This window comes from Vanellus vanellus (genome assembly GCF_965231255.1).
Source record: "Vanellus vanellus genome assembly, chromosome: 8".
Lineage (NCBI taxonomy): Eukaryota > Metazoa > Chordata > Aves > Charadriiformes > Charadriidae > Vanellus > Vanellus vanellus.
In genome coordinates, this window is record NC_138913.1 from 6,114,945 (window position 1) to 6,135,683 (window position 20,739).

General features: G+C 40.4%; 2 protein-coding genes across 2 annotated transcripts; one reads left to right on the top strand and one right to left on the bottom strand.

The window, feature by feature from the left end:
• Positions 1-385: 385 nt before the first annotated feature.
• LRRIQ4 (leucine rich repeats and IQ motif containing 4) lies at positions 386-2,693 on the top strand (the record flags this gene model as incomplete). The annotated part of the gene is given in 8 exon segments (XM_082487207.1): positions 386-583; positions 587-823; positions 827-946; positions 948-971; positions 973-1,123; positions 1,126-1,228; positions 1,230-1,467; positions 2,376-2,693. Coding segments are annotated over 8 exon segments (1,389 nt in total).
• A 6,267-nt stretch (positions 2,694-8,960) lies between these two features.
• LRRC31 (leucine rich repeat containing 31) lies at positions 8,961-20,039 on the bottom strand (the record flags this gene model as incomplete). The annotated part of the gene is made up of 9 exons (XM_082487208.1): positions 8,961-9,280; positions 10,454-10,621; positions 11,809-11,976; positions 13,104-13,271; positions 14,049-14,216; positions 15,088-15,255; positions 17,752-17,919; positions 18,317-18,466; positions 19,760-20,039. The coding sequence occupies 9 exons, from the start codon at positions 20,037-20,039 to the stop codon at positions 8,961-8,963; spliced, it is 1,758 nt and encodes a 585-aa protein (XP_082343334.1).
• Positions 20,040-20,739: the final 700 nt, after the last annotated feature.

Here is a 20,739-nt window from a genome sequence, read left to right on the forward strand (position 1 = left end):
CTTCAAGGGTTATCCAATGTCATATTCGCTGGCATCTCTCCAGCTCAGAAACCACTAGCTGTTATAGAAGAAGGTGCCAATTTTTTACATGAGGACTCTTGCAGTTTTACGATCAACATAGCTGAAGACAGATCTCAGTCAGCGTTTGTAAAATTTGACTGTTGGGGCACTTCAGGATGCACTGGGATTCAAAGATATGGTCCTGCTGTATGTACTGCAGGATTTGATCTGAATGAACACAAGCAGCTCTTTGCAGGGGTACAACTGAGACTAGAACCTGTTCCTAAATGCTGAATTCTGCCAGTATTTATCTAGCATAGGAAGGTCTTTGAGTACTGTTCATTTTTAAGTTTTTTCTCTTCTGAAATGAAAATAAGGAGCAAAGATGGCTGAGTCTCAGCAGAGCCAGGAGGCCAGCACAGGGGGCACTCACTGCCCTGAAGCTGACTCTGCTGGTTTTGTGGGTGACCATGATCAGACTGCACAAGAAATACCAGTGAACAAAGTGCCAGAGAATGAAGCTCTTTCTCCCATAGGCATCACAGACAGGATGTTTTTCATTGAATTAGCCAACAAGCAACTGTGAACCATCTCGCCGGGGGTCTTGAGTCTAGAATATCTGGAAGAGCTGCACATGGAAAAGAACCTGATTGTAAGCATCCCCAGAGACATCAATCGCCTGAGGCACATGAAGGCCCTCTATTTGGGTCAGAATCACATACAGGACATATGCGAAGAACTGAGGAAGCTGAAATACCTTCTGAGCTTAGATTTAAGTAACAATCCCCTCTCCTGTAGTTCGCTACCAGTTATCAGCAAGTTGTAGTCCATTCATCAGCTCAGGCTCTATAAAACATACTTGCACAAAATCCCAGTGCAGATCTGTGAACACCTCCGTCATGTTGAACTGTTTGGCCTTTCTGACAATAATCTCAAGTGTCTGACTAAAAAAAATAGTGAACCTGAGAAAACCTCAAGGAAATTTACCTCCAGAAAAATAGATTTGAAAATTTTCCTAAGGAGCTTTGTCAAATTGCTAATTTAGAAATAAGAGATATGAAACAGAATCTAATCAGTCTCATCCCAGAAGAGACAGACTTTTTGACAAACTTAGTTAAGCTATTTTTCCTCCTACACTGCAACGCTGCCAGAAGCTGGCTGTGCTGGATCTGTCCCATACTCTCCTGCACAAGCTTCCCCCAGGTCTGAAGAAACTCACTGAAATGAGTACTCAGACTGTCTTCTAACAGCCTGGAGAAGTTCCTACACCAGATCTGCTGCTGGCTGTCCCTTTCCCGTGTTTATCTGAGCAACACCAGACTGTGCAGAGTACCCGGGTCCTTCACCAGATTAACCCCTGTCATGATACTAGATCTGAGTGAAAATTGCTTTGCTGAGATTCCTAAAGGAGTATGTACTATGAAAAACCTGGAAGTATCGGCCCTGGATGACAATCAGATACAGGAGGTATTTGTTCCTTTGTTTTCATTTTTATTTTATTGATACCTCCCTTTTGCAAAATCTAGTTCTTCATTAGAACTGAGTGCCACCTTTCCCTGCTACAGTGAGAAGGCATGTTCCACCTGGAATGCACCTGAGCCTGGGTTACTCCTTATCACTGACATCTGGAAAGCAAGAATGTGGAAACACTGACCTTTGTGTTGAATTGTAAAGGTGAAATACTGACTGGAGGGACTGCTTCAGTCTTTTTGTATCTTTTTTTTTCTATGTACACAGGAAAATAAGAGGTGCATTTGCGTAGAATCATATGTCACAAACTGAAACGGAAAAGAGGGCAATTTAAAAATGGATGCGGTATTGTTAATGCCTTTAAGACCATTAACATCTGCTGTTCATTTGATAATGAACAATTATGTACTCTAAAGCTGTGCTATTATAAGTGTAAGACTATTCCTGGACATACCCATTTAGGCCTCAGAATACACCTTCCTCTATATATTGCAATGCTGCTTTTCCAAGGAGATTTTCACTCATGCAATTTTCTTCTTGAAAGTTGCATTTACAGAAGTAGTAATTTATGCAAAAGAATCACTTTCAGATTTCATTCATTTAAATTACTCTCCCCTGCACTGTGCATACAAAGGAAATGAAGAAACAGACCAATGTTTCTGCTGAGAAATAAAATTAACCCCATAAGAAATCTTTCCAGCAGAGGAAACAACATGGATTTTTTTTGCCAAAATTTCCACCATACTGTGAAGTATAATGTTATATTAATGAGCAGAATAGTCTGTGTTCATCCATCAACAGTAATGCAGCTCCACAGCATTTTTTTTGAGATTTTTCCCTAAAAACAAAATCCCAAAGATTACTGTTTAATTGACATAATGTATCTTCTTAATGACTGTGTCTGGATACCTGTGGAGGTGAAAGCACTGACAAATTTGAAATGCCTTAACCTGTCTGAAAACCAATTCAATATCTTTCCAAAGGAAATCTTTCTCCTGGAGTCACTGGAGAGATTATACCTGGGACAAGATAAAGAAATTAAATTTACAAGTGTGCCAGAAAACATCAACAAATCGCAGGTAGGAGCAATAGAAGAGGGAAGATCTTGGTCTGCTGCAGCAAGGCACTTCCGTGGACTTCAGCTGCTCGCAAATGTGGGACTGAAGATTCTCCTAATCTCGTTAGGTACATCATGCAGCAGCAGGCCAGGTCTGTCAGAATAGGAATAATATCAAAACTCAGTGTATGAAACTCATGTTGTCTGTGTTTAGTCGTCATCCCCATGATAGCTCAGTTCATAAACCTTACTTCTGCGCTTACTGATATTCTCTGTACATTGATTATATATCAAGCTAAGGAATAATCTTTTAACTATTATAAGTTATGTACACATATTTTCCAGAATCTGAAAGAACTGCATATGGTGAATAATTGTCCAGCGTACCTGCTCACAGCCATCAGCTCATTGACCCACTTGAAAACACCTGACTGTCACAACAGTCTCCTTAAACAGCTCTCAGACTCTGTATGCCAAATGCAAGGTGAAAAATAGTCTTTGTGGCCTTAAAGACACAAGTACCAGTAAGTATTTTGGAAGAAGGAGGGAGAGAAGAAAGGAATGCAGTGCATCCTTCAGGGCTGTAATTGTAAGGGAGTTAAACAGGATAAAAGTTAGGAACTGGGAGAGAGGCGAAAGCACTGTGTCCAAGCCAAGTGGACAGGAGGTCCTCACCCACGACCCACCTCAACCTCAGGAGACCATGGAAAAGGGTGCTTCCCAGAGCTCAGCTCCAAGTAGACCCCCTGATGTGAGAAGACCCACTGGGTCAGCACCAGTGACTCCAAGGGAGTGGTGAGGAACCAGCTTTCTGGGGCAGCTCCCCATCACAGTCTTTCCATCTTCCCCAGTTCATTGCATTTCTGTGTGGCTTAGTTTACTAGCACTGTTGGTGTGCAAATTAGCAGGACTTTTGAAAGTTGGATTGGACCACCTGGCTACCAGGTGAATAGTCTTCACCTGGCAAAGTAAATGCTTTGCTAGGAGAGCCTGAGTCCCATCCTTCTGTATTTGGGAGCAGGTGCTTCGAATTTTAAATGCTCTGGTGAGATGTCCATTACATGCACAGACTGAATTTTTTGTGCATCATCAATGTGCTGTTTATGAGGAGCACACAGGAAAGTTCCCCGTCATTCCTGTTCTTTGTGCTGCAGGTGTTTACTTTTGTGTGTTCAGGTTTGCAAAAACTGCTTGTGCAGAAGAACAATCACCTGTCCCAGCTGCCTGAGGATTTGGACAGTCTTCAGTAGCTGGCACTGGTCCTTGTGGAGATGGGAACCCTATGACAGACCCTCTGACTGAAGTGTGCTGTCAGGGGACATCTGCCATCTGGGAACACTTATGGGAAAAAAGGTGTAAAAAGGTGATGAAATTAAAGGCAGGGGTGTCAAGAAAGCCACCACAATATACATACAAAGCTGTGTTTTTAGTAATAGATACTTTGTAGAACAACCTACAGGGCACTCTATGCAACATCCAAAATTTCTTAAACTACCGTTCGCATCAGCTATGGCAGAGTAGTACTTCTATCGCTGATCATGTTAAGGTAGGATATAAGGAACCATCAGGAAATACAGCACTCGGCATCATTCAGAAACATTCCAGAAGGTTGTCCCTGCTCTGCCAGGTTCACAGTCATCAGGCACAGAACAGCCCTTACAACATTCCATGGAGTTTTCCTTAGTTCCTTGTCCAGTGGAAGGGGAATGGCTAGCGTGTCTAAAATCAGGTCAGATCCTCTAAGTCAAGGCATTGCTTATAGATGAAACTAACTGCAGGTGGCATTTTCCACTCTTTCTGACTGTATTTTGACTGTAGAGATGTCGAGGTTTAGGCCCTCAAACCAGGACAAGAGACTTGAAGATAAATTGTGCATTGTGATCCATTGAACAAAACACATTTTTTGTGTGTTTTTGTTTGTTTGTTTGTTTGTTTGTTTTTCTTCCCAAAATACATGAGCCTGTATCACCAGTGGGCCATGGAATTAATTTGCTCAGAAAAAATATAGGGCAAGAAGGAAGGAAAGGCAAATCCTCAGTCTTTGATTCTTTTGAACCTAAATTATTAATCTCTTTCTGTAATGTCTGTAATTTCTTCATGAACTAATGTGTTTCTCCCAAATTGTTCTTCTGAACTAAAAGGTGACATTTAAAGATGTGTAGACACAGTAATTTACTACTTTAATCAAAGGGTCATAAGAACTACAGTGTTAGTAAGAAATTCCTCTTAAAAAAGGTAACACACAGAGTAAAAAAAAAGTCAAGCAGCTGGTAATCTATCTTAGCTGCAAACAATGTAGTCTAACACAGAATAAAAATGTTTTTTTGAGACCACGATGTGCCTAGTTTTTTGCATCAAGAATATCCACCAGTAACAATCTTCCACATCACTGTTTACTTTTACCCTTTTCCTCCAGGTAACCAGATTGTTCCTGTCTCTTTTTCAGATCCAAAGTTTGTGGCCAGGGTTGATCAACCAGAAGGGGATTGGACCTTTCTTGACACTTAAGAACCTAACGGAAAAAAAAAAATAATAAGGAAAATAAAGCAAACAGAAAGGGAAAAGAGAAGCCTGCAAAAGGATTAAGGATTAAAAGCCAAAAAGTGATATTTGAGCAGTAAACTGCTCTTTTTAGTTACAAGAAGGGCAAATGTGAGCAGACATAAGCGAGTGGGAGACCAGCAGCATTAAAGCATTTGAATCAGTGACTCTTACAATAAAAACAGATGATTTTTTGAGGTTTGTTTTTTTGTTTTTGTCAACATTGACTCCAGCTGAATCAGGCAGATTCTGAAATATTATTGAGGTGTCTATTCTGAATGCATGTTATCTCAAAGCATAAAGGCAGCAAATTAACTGGAAATTAATCTAATCTGCAGGAATCTGGTGTAATGAAGTGTTCTTTGTTCTGAATCCCAAAGTATTTTACATGCAATTCCTTGAAATCTGTTTTCCAATCAGTGAGGTACAGCCATATCTAGAATGAAACAGTATTTGTGGCACCACCTACTAGCAGTTATTTAATGAGTTTTACATTCAGAAATGATCAGTACCTTGTTTGGAAATATGGAGGAGGACTCCAGGCAGTCAGAACATATGCACTTCTACCAGAACCTGCATTACCATCCTGTCTTACAGGGGTGTAAAAAGCTGTTTTGTAAGTATCTCTACACTTTTGCAAAACTGTTCAGTGATGTTTTGACAATCTGTAGTTATAGTATTTTGAATGACTGCAAGCTGTCAAATCCTTAGTGTTACAGCTCGTCTCTGAGATAGCTTGGTGACAGTTTGTAAAACGTCTGTGTTCGACAGGCTTATTTGAAAGCAGAGAGTCTGCAGAATGCAATATTCTGCAATGATTCTGGCTCCTGGCACGTCATAACACCTTTGTCATTCAGAAGAACCATGACAAACACTCCTTACTATAATTCTATCATGCCAAATTTATATGCAACCATTTCTTTCCACAGCACTTTACAGATAGCTGTTTGTCCTACACATCTGATGTCCTTGTCTAGTTTTTATTGTGTATTGCTCAGTTACTCCTTACACCCCTCCAGAGTTTTATTTGCAGCATACGTAAAGCACTGAGCTGTAATGGGACCGGCCACTGTGCAGATTCAAAATGCAGGAGTAGGTAGGAGCAGAACACTTTTTTTAGTTTAATTGGCTGGTCGGAACTACAGTCCTTCTGTCCCTTTCCTCAGAGAAGGTGGTGGCATCCTGAAGGAGGTGGTGAAGGCAGGGTCACTGAGACACAGCTCTTCCTAGAGCTCCACCTCCAGGTAGTGCTCTCTGAACGCTCTGGCCACATCTGCATCCAGGGTGTGGATCTTATGTCTGCTTGGCTCTTGAATTGATCAATTCTGATATCTCATTTATACGCTTGTTGGCAGGAGAAAGCCGGGACTGCAGAAAAGTGGGATTTGGTTTTCCATTTTACTAGGTAACTGATGCTGTTTTGATTGTTTGGAGGTATCATATGAAATATTTTCACCCTAAGTGAAGGCAAAGAGGCACAGAAAAGGATGATTCAGACTAGCAAGGAGGAAATCACTGGCAGAGAGATATTTCTGGGAAGAGTGGTAGATACACAGGACATTTAATAGAAGTAATTTAATAAAAGCTTTTTATTGGCAGAATAGGTATGAAAGAATCATGAGAGGACAAAGAACTGAGAAGGAGATAATGAACAGCAAGCGGAGAGGTTGCTACCAGTGAGTCCGTACTGTGCTCTGGAGCTGAGAATGAGGAACCCAAGTATGCCACAGCCAGAAACCCCAATACTGAAGTCCAGTTCAGTCAGTAAGATTACAACAAACACGGGACATTAAACACAGGCCAGCTGCTTTACTGAATTTGAGAGAAAGGTTCAAGTGAGAAAGGAGCGATTCAGAGAGGTTCTCACAGAATACATAAAGGATCAATTTCCCAGTTGGACCAAAGGCAGATTTGAGGAGGAAAGTCACAGGAAGGCAAGTGATTAAGAGAAGAGGTTGGTGTGCTGCTGTTAAACAGAGATGATGGTACTTTCACATCAGAATAACTCTCTTGGCTTGAGTCACTGCTTGAAAGTCTCTCGTTAGCCCTGTATGAAACAGGGGCTCTTTGCTTAATTTCAGAAGTTGAGGATCTCTGTAGAAAATAACTGATCTGACACTGCAGCAATTCCCTGCTACCTCTGACCGGGACACTCCAGTTCATATCACATTTCTTAGATCTGGAGGAGATGAGCGCACTTTTCAAGTGGAACTGAAACTGGAACCAGGAAGTCCATAGTGACCCTCACATGAAATCATGGATGAAATAATCAAGAGGCATCAGTATAGCATGGTCAGCTGCTGGTTATAACCCTGACCAGCCAGAAGTTGATATCGGAAGGGTCACCTGGACTGAAAGCTGAATATTGATCTGCATCTGCATGGGAGAACTTGCTGAGCGGGATCCTAGCAAGTTAGGAAAGTGCCACTGAATGATCCCGTTGTGCGTCTTCTCCAGAAGATTGCTGCAGCATGTAGATATACTCAGGGCTAATTGAGCAGTACTTTATCCCTCAAGCTGCCTCAGGATTTCTTTAAGACTCCTCACTCAGTGGGCAGATCTAATATCTTTACTTCCTAAAATACCTTACCAATGAATAATCCCGCTGCAGTCTTTGAGCTCACATGTGGGTTAACATGCTCCAGACATAAGTAACTATGCCACAATTTCACTCTATGTAAGCAAATACAATAAAATACCAAATAAGAAATTATCAAATACAAAAAGCAGGAGCCACTTACACGTTCCAAGTTGGTGCTTTTTCTAACAAGTCTTGGGCACAGAGCAGGGTGCTCTGCTCTTAGCTAGAAGCTGACCGGTGGCTAAGAATAATAAACTTTGTTTATTTCCTTCATTTTTAGGGTAAGGATAAGACCACTGCCTATGTCACAAGGTGTTGTGAAGGTTAATGGATTAATCCTGAATGCAGGAAACATGAAGGTACTGCGGCTATTCCCACTGGCTTTCATATGCTCTAGATCAGACTCTTAGATCTGGAAGTTTGGGTTTGTGCTGCATGTCATAAAAGGGTCTGTACAGAAAGTCCAGTCTGCATAAGGCTGAAACAGCTCAGAATGAGAAGGAGCGTCCCTGAAGTATCCTGAAATCTTTGCATAGCCTTATCCAGAATGCTTATGGATTGCTCTGCATCTGAAATCTTTGCTAAGGTAGCAGGACGTATCTCTGATTTAACCTACCACAGCATTTCCCTTGGCCCTGAGACCTGCAAAGACACCAATCAACTGTTTTTTACCTTGATTTTTTGCTGATTCTGTACACAGGACTCATCTACACTATGAGATAGCATCAAGAGCCAGACCAGAGGCAGAACAGCTCCTTCTGTATTCTCCTTACTGGACTCATATATAATCCTGAGTTGTTGGGATGCTTTCCAGATCTCACAACTATGTAGATTTAATGCATTCACAAGGAGGCAAAAGTTTTGGGGGAGAAGAAACTAAAATTTAAAACACAGAGGTTTCAAGATTTTTCACACTACAGGCATTTTCCTTATATACATGAGACCACATTCACACTGCCCACCCACCTGCATTAGCACACATCCTAGCCATTTCCCTCCATCACCAAACCTGCAGTGTGTCCATCTGAAATCATCGTTGCTCTTTTGACAGTCATTGCTGTATTCACAACACGAAGATTAAATGTATATAGTAGTGTAAACATGGCCTAGAGAATCTGGAAGAATATGTTATTAAATGGAATGATCTACGCATGCAGAAGGTTAAATAACGGTTCTATATAATTGTGGAACTATTTCAAGAGCTCTCATGAGACGAGATTACTAAAAACTTTGCAGTCTTCCAAGTCAGAGACACATAATACTTAGTTCACTTGCTGCTTGTGAAAGGCCTTCCAGAACTTTCAACCTCCATCAAAAGTCAAAACGAATGTTTCTTTTGTTGTCTTGATTAAAGCTTTCCAGTCGTTTCCGCTGCAATTCTGAAAGGACCCATCTTTGCATGCCCAGCTCTGCCAAGACAGGCAGCTTTGTCAGTGCTGCTAGCAACTCTCTGAACCACATCCCACAGTCACGGCATGACGATGGGCGAAGACTGATATCCAGCTCTGAGAGTTCTTTGAATACTGCTAAGCCTTGACAGAAAATGACCCACCCTTCATCGGAGATGTTGTCATTGTAACTCAAATCCAGCTTCCGTAATCTGGCTAGATGGCCTTCCTGCGTCAGTAATGCTGCAAGAAATGACAGAAACATACACAACTAATACACCCTGGCAATTGCTTTAAAAGCTTATAAGTAAGAAGAGTAGTATTTTAATACCATATTATTTAAGGCTTTTCAGCAGTCAAACAGCAAGATTCAACTCCTCAGCAACATAAAATCACTTGCTGTTGATCTCAGATCATTTTAGCACAGCTGAAGGAGTGTACAACATTTAAAACACAGGCAATTCAAAAGGAACAGAACTATCAGGTTAAAATTGTATGGCAACCTGAAAATCTTTGTGTCAGTTGGAAGGAGGTTATATCAAGTGCCAATTAAAATAGGCAGACAGGCTTTACAGGGAGATTTAGAAAGAGGAAAGCAGAACTAGATGAGGCTGCATGATTACACCAGCCACCTCCCACTGTGGGAGGGTAATGGGCCTAATATACCCTAAAGGGAACTGGGATGATTGGCAAAGGAGACAGGCATCAAGGGAGATGTTTGTAAAGTCAAAAATATTCAGGCTTCATCTCACCAGCCTTCAGATTACAGGTCCTTAGGAGCTGTCACACAACTATTGCCAATCTCAGACACTAAAAACCCATGAGACAGGCCCACAAAATCGCAAGGATGATTATAAAATAAACAGGTTTTAAGACAGATCTGAGAATTTCTTCCTTCATTGGGTTCCCATTTTCCAGTATTTCTCAGCAGCTGCTAAGAGGTGGGCTAAAATATTTCTGTTTTAATTCTCCCGTAATAGTTTGACTCCAGAAAAACACCTAATGAACTGAGAGCTGGTAGTGCCCGTATTACTGGCTGTCAGCATGCACACTTCCCATAAATTACTCAACCCAAAACCAGCAACCAAGCAAAATAAAACCCCTCAGAGCTTTGAATATCTGCTATAAAAAACAGACACAAACCCTGCATTTTCCAAGTGCTGCCTTTTTGTATTAATAGATAAAACTGCTAAAAGACTCTGCATTTTTATCCTTTTCAGCTTTTGCACCATGCATGGACAGGACACACAGTCTTCAGCAAAATGAAAACCCTTTCTGGAAAAAATACTGCTGTATTTTCCATCTTTTCATTTGATTTATGCAAAAACGTGCTCAGCCCATGGAACAAGTCCCTTCTGAATTGTGGTCTAAATGCCCTGGCTCTTTGACTGCTAGTAAATACCGTGTTATACGTACTTAGAAATGCCAAATCTTCAGCCACCAAGTTACAGCTGCTCAGTCTTAACACTTGAATCTCCGTTGCAAGCTTTAGTGCTCCCAAAAGCAGCTTTAGGTTCCCACCAACGCACTTATTCCAAGAAAGGTCTAATATCTCCAGTTCAGGAAGGTGAAGGGCAGCTTCAGCTGAAAAGATTAAGACCAGCAACTTCTGCTTACTAAGAGAAAACAACACGGCCTCAATAGACACCTCACCAGCAATTCACCTGTAAACAGGCTCCTAACAGCCTGCCTACTTGTGCTTAGAATGACTTATTTCAATCTAATAAAAGTCAGACAAAAATATCTCCTGTGCTCTTTAAAGAATGTAAGAAAGGCCTGCCTATAGAATCTTTAAGGGCTCTTGTTGAGGGGTTTCTTCTCTTTCGGTTTACGTTATTGGCTTGACCTTGTCCCTCTGAAGTCAATTTAACAGCTTGTTTTTAAACCATTTTATATCAATTTAAAGACAGCAATATTTCATTGTGAACTCACCCCGCAAGGTGAAATGCTCTGTATCTTTTGACAACAGTGATTTCCATGATGTCACTCTTACATAATTGTAATGATATAAATATAGTACTCTTCCTGCAGGGACTGCGGACCAGTTTAGCTTGCTACTGATTCTTTACTATAGGTTTCAATGTCACTAGTAAACGGTACAAAATATATTATAAGTGTACAATACACAGTAACTAACAGATCCCTCTGTACTTAGATCTCATGTGCCATATGGAACACCTATCAAACGGACAGCATAGCCGCTAATCCACTGAGATTTGCAATAAGTAGGCAAAAGAGGCTGAATTTATGTATCCTGTGTTAGACTGGGCTTTTGTTCATGGCTGTGCAATATCTTTTCCCCTACTGCAGTCATTGCTTCAGTTCCTCCATTGCCCCATGCTTAACTATCCCAGAAAGTTTCTACTGAAATTTTCACCTGAGGTGAAAAACATTGCGAAAACTTCACCCCACTAAACTGCAAATGCAGTGCCTCAACCAAACTATAATTACAGCATAATATGAAATCAAACTATAATTACAGCATAATATGAAATCATGTTTTGCTTTCTGTTCCACAATTAGGGAGTATTCAAAAGCTCACTATCAGACAATGACTAAAAGGACTTCAGCCAGGTATAATGGGTGAAGACATACAATGTTCCTCCCTTGCAATCAGGTCCCATGAAGCACTGGTTTCATCACAGGCTTTTTCACTTGCGACCTGTGGTATAATGTAACCATGAACTTTGGAGTTCAGCCAAAGGAGAATGAAGTGCTTTGTCCCACCAGGATACACAGAGAATAGACACACTTAAACAAAACATTCCTACCTAGTGAGGAAAATGACTCTTTACGTAAACCACAGTTGCTGATGGCCACAGATTTCAACTTCGGTAAAAACCTGAGCCTGCCCAGAAGAGGATCAGATGAGACTCCTACATTTTTATTCGAGGATAAATTCAACTCTTGAAGACTGGAGAGTAAAGGTATCACCTGGGCTATGAAAACATGAAATATTTATTAGACAGTCACTGATCCAGAACAAATATGTAGTTTCATATTTGCCTGACGTCATTTCTTTTCTTTATAAATCAATCCAAATGTCAAGGCCAAGTTTTGACACTCAAATTTATGGTGAGTAATGTTTTAGACCATAAATAGCCTTGTCATTTTCAGTCGGAATGTTTAAGAAATTAGGTATTACATACTGTGTGGAAGGTTGTCAGAACATGGCTTCCTGTTGAAATTTTCTCGGTAAAGTAGGGAATTTAACATTAAATGAGATGGGAGTTACTTCCAAATGTCTTCACTGCTAACTAAAACTCCTTTATATTAATGTTATTATTCTCTATTGGTCAAGAAATTAAAAATAAATCATGATTACTATTACTAATAGTTAAGACTTCCCAATGCTTCATCAGCAGCTTATCAAATTAGCTTCTTTATTATGGAAGATAAGATGTGGGCAATATAGGCTGTGAGTCATGGGATTTTTTGTTGTTGTTCTAAAGAGTAAAAAACAATATAAAAAAGTTATGATAATTCACACAGGAAAATAAACCATCTCACTGATTAAATGGGAAATGTCTTTTTCTTCCTAATTGTATTTAAGAGTTGGATCAATTCAACCTGGAAACTGCGGTCTTCAGCTTTTCTATAATGCACATAGCAGCAGCAATGCAAGATCTCCTAACATCACTCTCTACTTGACTTTAAGTTCACCAAGGGAGCTTCAGGCAGTTATGTTTATATGCACATACGCACCTTGGATCCATGCCAATTTATATCAGCAGGGAAACTGTCCCTGGATATTTCCAAAATTACTGATTATCAAAAAAAGCAGTGCTTGGTGGCAGTTCCTACATTCCCATCATGAGTCTGAATCATGGTGGATTCAGGTCCTTAGTTCCCCATGGGATCAGACACTATGAGATTTCCTTTGATAAAGAAAAAAAACATTCCATATTGATCAAGAAAGCTACCCTCCACACTGGAGTTCCAGAACTGACTAATGAAAATGTACTGAAATCTGCTGGACCAGGTCAGGCAGAATCTCTTATGCTTTTGAGATATTTTCAGAAGTCAAAACCTACATTCTTAATGGATTTCCTCAACATGTCCTTACACAAAACGGTCATGTCCTCTTCTGTTACACAGCACTGGTGGAGATCAAGGACTTCCAGATTTTTCAAGCTGGCCAAATGAGCTGTTGAGTCTTTAAAGCCACCACCAATCTCTTTGTTACATGATATGTCTAATTTTCTTAGCTCGGCAAGGTGCTGTAAAGCAGAGTCTGAAATGGAAAAGGGAGCATGCTGGTCACTGGCTGCTACAATAGCACAGGTCACGACTTTAGTGTTTATTTACTTGAATGTCAAAGTTTGCACAAGATATTGCAGGCAAAGCTCTTTGACTAAGCTTCAGCATATAATCACAGCAGACATAAAGTAATACCACAAAGCTGCCCATCCATGCAACTCCATTCTTCTCTGAAAGAGCAGGTGAAGGTGAGTCCAGCTCATCCCCCAGATCCATTCAATCCTCAGCCTTTTGCTGAAATTACTACTGGATGTGCTAATATGTGCTAATTAGTGCCAGTTGTTTTGTCTTACGGGTAAGACCTCCACTAGGGAGAGACACAGATAATAACCCCATTTCATATGGCTTCACTGGACGCTCATTAAGTGATAATGGTGAATTTGGATTCCCCTCTGAAAGTAGGATTAGCTTGTTAAAAGTTAGCTAGCCTGTCTGTGCCCTTGTCGATGTTCTGTCTGGGGAGAGAGGAAGCATGTCCAGAGAGCCATTAATCTGCCCTAAGATGTGTCTCAGATAAATGGTGTGGAGGGTGACTCTCCCCACTGACTTTCACATGCTTGAGCTCAGGGAAGATAAATGCTACTCCTGCTGATAGTCTCTGTAGTCTTTTATCAATCCTCGAACAGCAAATAACGATTGCCCATTAATACTGCCAAACCATCAGCAAAATCCCACCTCATTGCCTTTCTTAAATGGTTTTCAGATGTACAATTTATTCATAATGAATGTCTTTCTGAACATAAAGTCTAACCTAAGCCCTGGAGGCTGTCTTGCTTTAATCCACACATGTGCAAGTTTAACTCTTTCAAGCCTGGCACGTTTTTCAGATCCTGAGCAATAACCTTCATGCTGCAGCCGATGTGTTTGTTGATAGAGAGATCTAATACTTCAAGGTTTGGGATCACATTTAGAATTTCAGCTGGGAAAAAAAGAAAAGAAAACCAGAATTGGTAATTGTCTGGAATATACGCAGACGAACCCTAGAAAAATATAGCACCATGAGAAACAGGAAGAGGTAGGATGGGTTTGCCTATATGTGTGGTTTAGACTTACTAAGTTCCTGTTCTACCTAAAAAATACAGCAAAACAAAGATTGGACAGGAATCAAGAAAATCAAGAAAATAAATGAAAAATCTGTATGAAAATAAAGGTGAAAAAATACAAGGACCATTAGAAAAATACAGGGGATAAAAAGCAGGAATACAAAGAGAAAGAAAAATTTCTAATGAAAATATATAGGACTGTGTGTTGCATATGACCACCTCTTGCACTGGAGATAAGAGCACAAGGGCTTCTCTTTAGGGAGAAAATATCTTTTAAAACACAGAATCAGATCAAAAGACCACACAGGATTAAGCTATGGTGAGAGGAAAGAGGGAAGGGGTGATCAGTGGTTGCCAACTCAGCCTAAATTCCCACCCCTCAGGTCTTCTTTCCCATCCCATGGCTAACTACATATTCAGCTGCTTAATTTTAAGCAATCAGTGTTGGAAATTCTGGCACACATGATTTGCTCTGGGTCTCAAAGGATCCAGCAACCCTGGACCACTGAGGCAGCCAGACTGTGGTTTAGATCTCAACCCTACCTCACGTGATTAGAGAGAACAACTTTCTTCTTTGGAAGAAAGTGCATTAAACCCCAATACTGTGTGGTAAATACTATTATAATGCAGACCCTGAAATAAATTAACTTTCAACTAATATTGAGCTCAATACAGCCATAATCTAAGTCAAAACAGTTACATTTTTGTGAAGCCAGTCTCTCAGTCCAGCTATGTGGGTACACATACCAAGGGATTCTCCATCCTTTGCTGTCAGGTTACAGTCTGTAATTTTCAGAAGTTTTATCTTGCATCCTTTCTGAAGTTTTTTTGTCAGGAGTGATAGTTTTCCACCTATGTTACTGTTCCATGATAAATCCAGTTCTTCAAGTTGAGGAACAATTTCAAATGCCTCTCCTGTAACATAAATCCAAGATGATTTATTCCAGGTATCAATTTCAGCGCAAGACAAAAATAGAGGGTTTGGATATATTAAAGGGGAAGGTTAGCCATTTAATTCTCAAATTATTATATTTCGTATGGCTTTCCAGGAAAATTGGTATATGCCATGAATTGTTGCTACTGCAGCAATGTTATATAAATTCTCACCTTTCCTAGGGAACAATATAGATCACAAGTCATTGTCGCAGCACACACAGACTGCTTGGCCATCACTGTAGACCTATGCCAGGACCCAGAAAGTCTGGTCCATAGGGAAATCAATACAAGTGACAAGTTGGAATTTACCGTCCTGTATAGTTCTGCTCTATTTTATTTGGCAAACTTCCAACATCCTCTGTACTGTGTCCACAGGTCATTTTGGAGGAGATGAAAGAAGTCCTCTCACAGCTATTTCTGAAACATGAAAGTTTCATTTCTGACAGGAATTTCTGACTCACTTCATAAGGAATCAAGATGAGCATTGTTTTGACCCAAACTAACTTTTGCATGATTTCAAGGCAGACACACTGGTTTTGATTACATTCAGAAAAATTAGCCTTTTCCAGGCTTGACACACCTGCCAATGTGATCTGTGTCAGTGCTTCTTTGTAATACTAACATCCCACTGCAAAATCCAGCTTCCTAACTTCCTTTGTCGAGGAGGCAGGCAGATGTATATTTGCATAAACTCATTCCCAAGAAAGATCAATTAATCAGACCATATGCAAATGCAATTTCAAAGTGTCAGACAAATTTTTGATCTAAAGTCTCATCATCAACCTAATAATTGAGAATTGTATTTTAATAATAAAACCCTTTCAGGTCTGTATGTTTTCATAATTAATTCTTCACAAAAGATTTATAATAGGAAAAGAATTCTTTCTGTTCTTCTAAGTGAATATCCAGGTTTGAGAGAAAAGGACATGTCTTAATTTTTATTTTTGCATTTATTTTAAGTTACTGCCTCGGTCTTGAATATTGAGCAATGCACTACAGTTGAGAAGTGGTTTTGCCTCTGCAGCATAGCCTGTTTCTCTTTGACGTGGGGACTAGCACTCCAGACACATTTTCCACCCAGAAGATAAATAAAGGACTATAACTCCAGGATTAGTTTCCTACAACCTCTCTCAGTCACAGCTCTAAGCCATTACATAGGAGAGGTTGATATTACGGTTATATTTGAGGCATTGATTTCTAAGCAGAATGCACTGAGTCCACAAGTGGCCATGTTTCCACAGACAGATGCGGCAATAGCCAAACAGGCACTATTGGCCTAAATATGCATGCTATTTTCAAAATCACAGGCAAAATCAATGCAAACTGACTGTTGCTATACCACATGTCAAGGGCATCACATTTTGACAGGAAATCCAAGTCCTATGATGAGTTTTGTGTCTGTCTCAGCAGAGGCCAAGCCAGAAGGGCAAAGGAAACAGCACAGAAGGACCAGGCAGAATCAATCAACTGGAAATATAACGAATAAAACTCAAGAGAAAACAAAGTAAAAGAAAAGGGTTTGAAAAAGAATTAAATAAATTTGAAAAAAATCTGATAGAAAATGAAACACAGATTTTACCCTCATCAGAAACAGACCAATTATTTTCACCAGCTTTTGTAGAGGTGCATTTTTCCTCCCCAACAGATAGCATTAACCCACTTCTGAGCTACTACCATATACATCATTTTATTTTGGAACTTTCCTGGAAAAAGCCTGGATACGAATGACATAAACCCCAGCTTTATAACTCAGACCTGATTTTAGAACTTGCAAATGAGCAGTAGTTTTTTAGAATTCCTAATTGATTGAGTTTGCCCTTCTTTTAGATACATATCACAGACACACCCCAGAGTAAACTCCAGGCCCAGAGGCAAGTGACTCAGCATCAGAACCTAAACACAGAACACCACCTTTAAAACCTTTAAATCTCATGCTTTGCAGAAAGCAGGGTTGCAGGCACTCAAAGTAAAGAAGTAAGCAGAGGAATAAGCTTCTCCCGGACTTGCAAAAACAAGTCATAAAGCTCTGAGGCAGCATGTCTGATTTTAAGTCTCCAAAAGACCATCCTTTTTTTTTTTTTTTTTTTTTTTTTTTTGTGACATGCACTTACCTGCCCTGCAGCATGAAGACCTAAGCTGACCCTGTTATGACTGACTCTGTTTTGGTTCTTCTGTCTACCATTAGATATCAAAGCTAGCAAAAAAAATACTAATCCAAATTGAAAACATGCTTTCCTGCAAACAGGACTGAATTCTGTTCCCTTCTGAACATGAAAGCTTCACACTCTGAAGAATGAACTCGGCAGAGCTCCTCAAATGTATACGGTCACTCATAAACCCAAGTTCTTTCTACTATTTCACAGCTGAGGTTACATTGCCCAGTGTGGAAGGAGCAGGAGTAGGATATAGGAAGAGATGAGATGGATTACATTAGATCTAAGCTGTCTGGAAGTTAATGTAAATGAAATCCTGTACCTAAGGAGGTGACATCCTCAGCTGTCAGCCTGCAGTTGTTAAGTCGAAGGACTTTTAACAGGTTCACATGATGAAGATGAACAGTGAGAGCTTTCAAAGTCCCACCAACATAACCATTCCAGGACAGGTCGATCTCTTCCAGCTCTGGGAGAAATGGCAGTAAAGAAGCTGTAAAAAGAAAAGATAAGATAAAGCATATTCTGTTTGCATGTTATCTTCACACCCTGGATATCGATACATCTTAATACAGAGATGCCTTCTGTAACCAATACAGCATTATAAAGCCATGACAATTTGTACCTCAGTTTTCTTATCTGTAGTTTGAGTGTAAGGAGATTCATCTGTTTCACAGACCTGTATGATTTTTATATTTTTATGTATATTATATAATTTATATAATTTAATTAACATTTCTCAGAGACCTGGCACCACCACATGGAATGTTAAATAAAGCCAGGCCAGTATTAAAGAAAGGGAAGGGAAAAGAGGAGAGTGAATAACTGAATAGGCAAATAAGAATTAAAGAAATGTATGAAGTGACTAGTTGAATAAAATGTGTATTTACCCAGCTCTGTTATGTCTACTGCACTTAAAGCACAATTATTTAGATCCAGATTCTTGCTGTTGGGTTTCTTTCCCAGTTTCTGCATGAACTGGTTAAATCTCTGCTCACCAGATGGTGACTCCGCTTCAGAAATGTGATGTGAAAGTCCATCTGAGTAACAAAGAAATAGGGCCCTGGTTACTTCTGCTACTAAGACCATGTGTAAAACCTGTCTGTGGCTGTCAGGTCAAAATTTTAGGAAATGAACTAAATCAGTCAGTAAACAGGGCTATATTTTTGATCAATGTGGACTCGATAACCTGAGTCAATAACCTGAGTGGTAAAATCACCTTAGATAAGATCACTACAAAGGTCCTGATGCAGAGTGAGAGAAGAATCTCCTGTTGCACATCTTCATGCTACCTCATGCCACTGACTTTGGATGTTTGCACCACCAGTTCAAGGACATGAAATTCATGCAAAACTCTGAACTGCAGCTATTCTGGATGCACAAGTCGTACAACCACCTCTGTGCGCTTTCACTGTAGCCACACTGCTGCAATACAGTCTGTGCTTGATCAGTTAGCACCGAGTGGCCCCACAATTGTGTGGTGGACCTCCTGCTTCCTTCATGACAGCCTGTGTTCATTTTCACACATTGTCTGTGTAAGGCAGTTCCTGCTTTGCTTGGCTTTCCAAAGCAACCCCCACTTACCTTCTTCCACACAGTTTAACAGCAAGGAAAATTGCATTTACATTCATTGCTAAACCTTTTAACAAATCAGTAATTTCACCTAATGCCTACAGCTGGAAAAAAAGCAGCCAAAAATTACACAACATAGCAATCCCACTCTCAGTAACTGTCCTCTCATTGTTTCCCCAAACCTACCCAAAACTCTTAGGACAAAGGATGACATTCTAAGCCTCACCTTCCAGCTCTTTTCAAAAAATAGCCTCGTTTTCTCTGGTGTGGATGTAAAGAGTATTCTTGTGTGTGCAAAATAACATACATGATGAACTTCCATTCCCTTCCCCTCCCCCTCACCAGTGTCAAGTGATAGGAAACATCTGCTCTTGTTGTCTTCAGATTGCTTTAGCAGCAGGGACAGAGACCGATCTTAAATACAACAAGCCAAGCTACTGCTCAAAGCTTGGCTTTGAAACCAAATAAGCTCTGCAACTAATGAGCCGACTCCAGCACTGACCTCTCACATTGAAGATCAAGAGAGAGGTGACCCAAAAGCTTTATCCTTCCTCAGCAACATGGATCTCACTCCTTGCTTGGCACCTATCAAATTAGAGAGCACATCCCTGATAATGTTCCAATCAGAAGCAAATCCTGGCTAAAGGATAAACTGCAGGCAGCAGAATGCAGGATTTTGGCTAGCAAGAAAAGCCACTGATTTTCTATGAAATTAAAACATATACACATGCACATGTATTTCATTATTGTACCAGCATTACCTTCTACAGAGAGATCTTGCTTCTCACTCTGATCATCAGCTCCAGAGTTGTTTATTTCTGTTTCTTCAGTTTCCCTTCTGTTCTTGCCTTCAAATTTCCCAAAGTCAAAGCCCCTGAAGAATTTTTTGATGGCTGAAGGCTGCTCTTTTCTTTTTCCAGGAGAGGACCTCTTCCCTTGAAACTGTTTCATAACAAAGTCAAATGGGGAACTCTTTGAGATGTCCTCTTCATGCTTATCCTGGCCGCTCTGAATGTCATCTTCCAGTGGATCAGCAGACATAGAAAGAATTCGTTTTAGTAACGTTTACTCTTGCTTACCTTCTTTCATAATGGCAGATGGACTGAGAGCTTCCTACCATTCCCTCCATATGGGAAAAGCACTGTTTAGTAGACCAGACTCTGAACTCATTTCTCCTCCTTCAAAAGGAACTAGCAATGCTCAGTATTAGCACAGCAGACTCAGTGGTCCCAGTCCTCAACGGTACAAGTATCACCCTCTGCTGCCTTGTTAATGCAGACTGCCCCTAAGGCCACCCCAGTTGGCCACTGAGCGCTGAAGGACTAACCTGCTGCTTCCTCTATCGTTTAATCGCCAGGTTCAGTTCACAGTCTTGTGGCCACATTAAAGAAGCAAGGCTGAGATGTCCCTGTTCTGAGGGGGTGCCAGGTTAAGTTTGACACCAAAGTGATTCTTCATGCTGAAGGCCAGTCCGGCAGTCAGGAAGGTGAGAGGAGGAGGTGTGCAACAGGGAGTACAAGGACATCCTTGCCTCAACAATGTCACACGGTCCCAAACTCAGGGTGGAACATGCAAACAAAACCTGATTAACCTTAGAGCAAAGCTGAAGTGATAGTGCAGAAAACAACCAGATACTGTAGCTATGAACACTGGGAATGTGCCACTGCTGGAAGACAACAAGCTTTGTTTTTCTCTAAATATTAATTTAATGCTCTTTCTTTAATTTTAATTCTAGCATTCG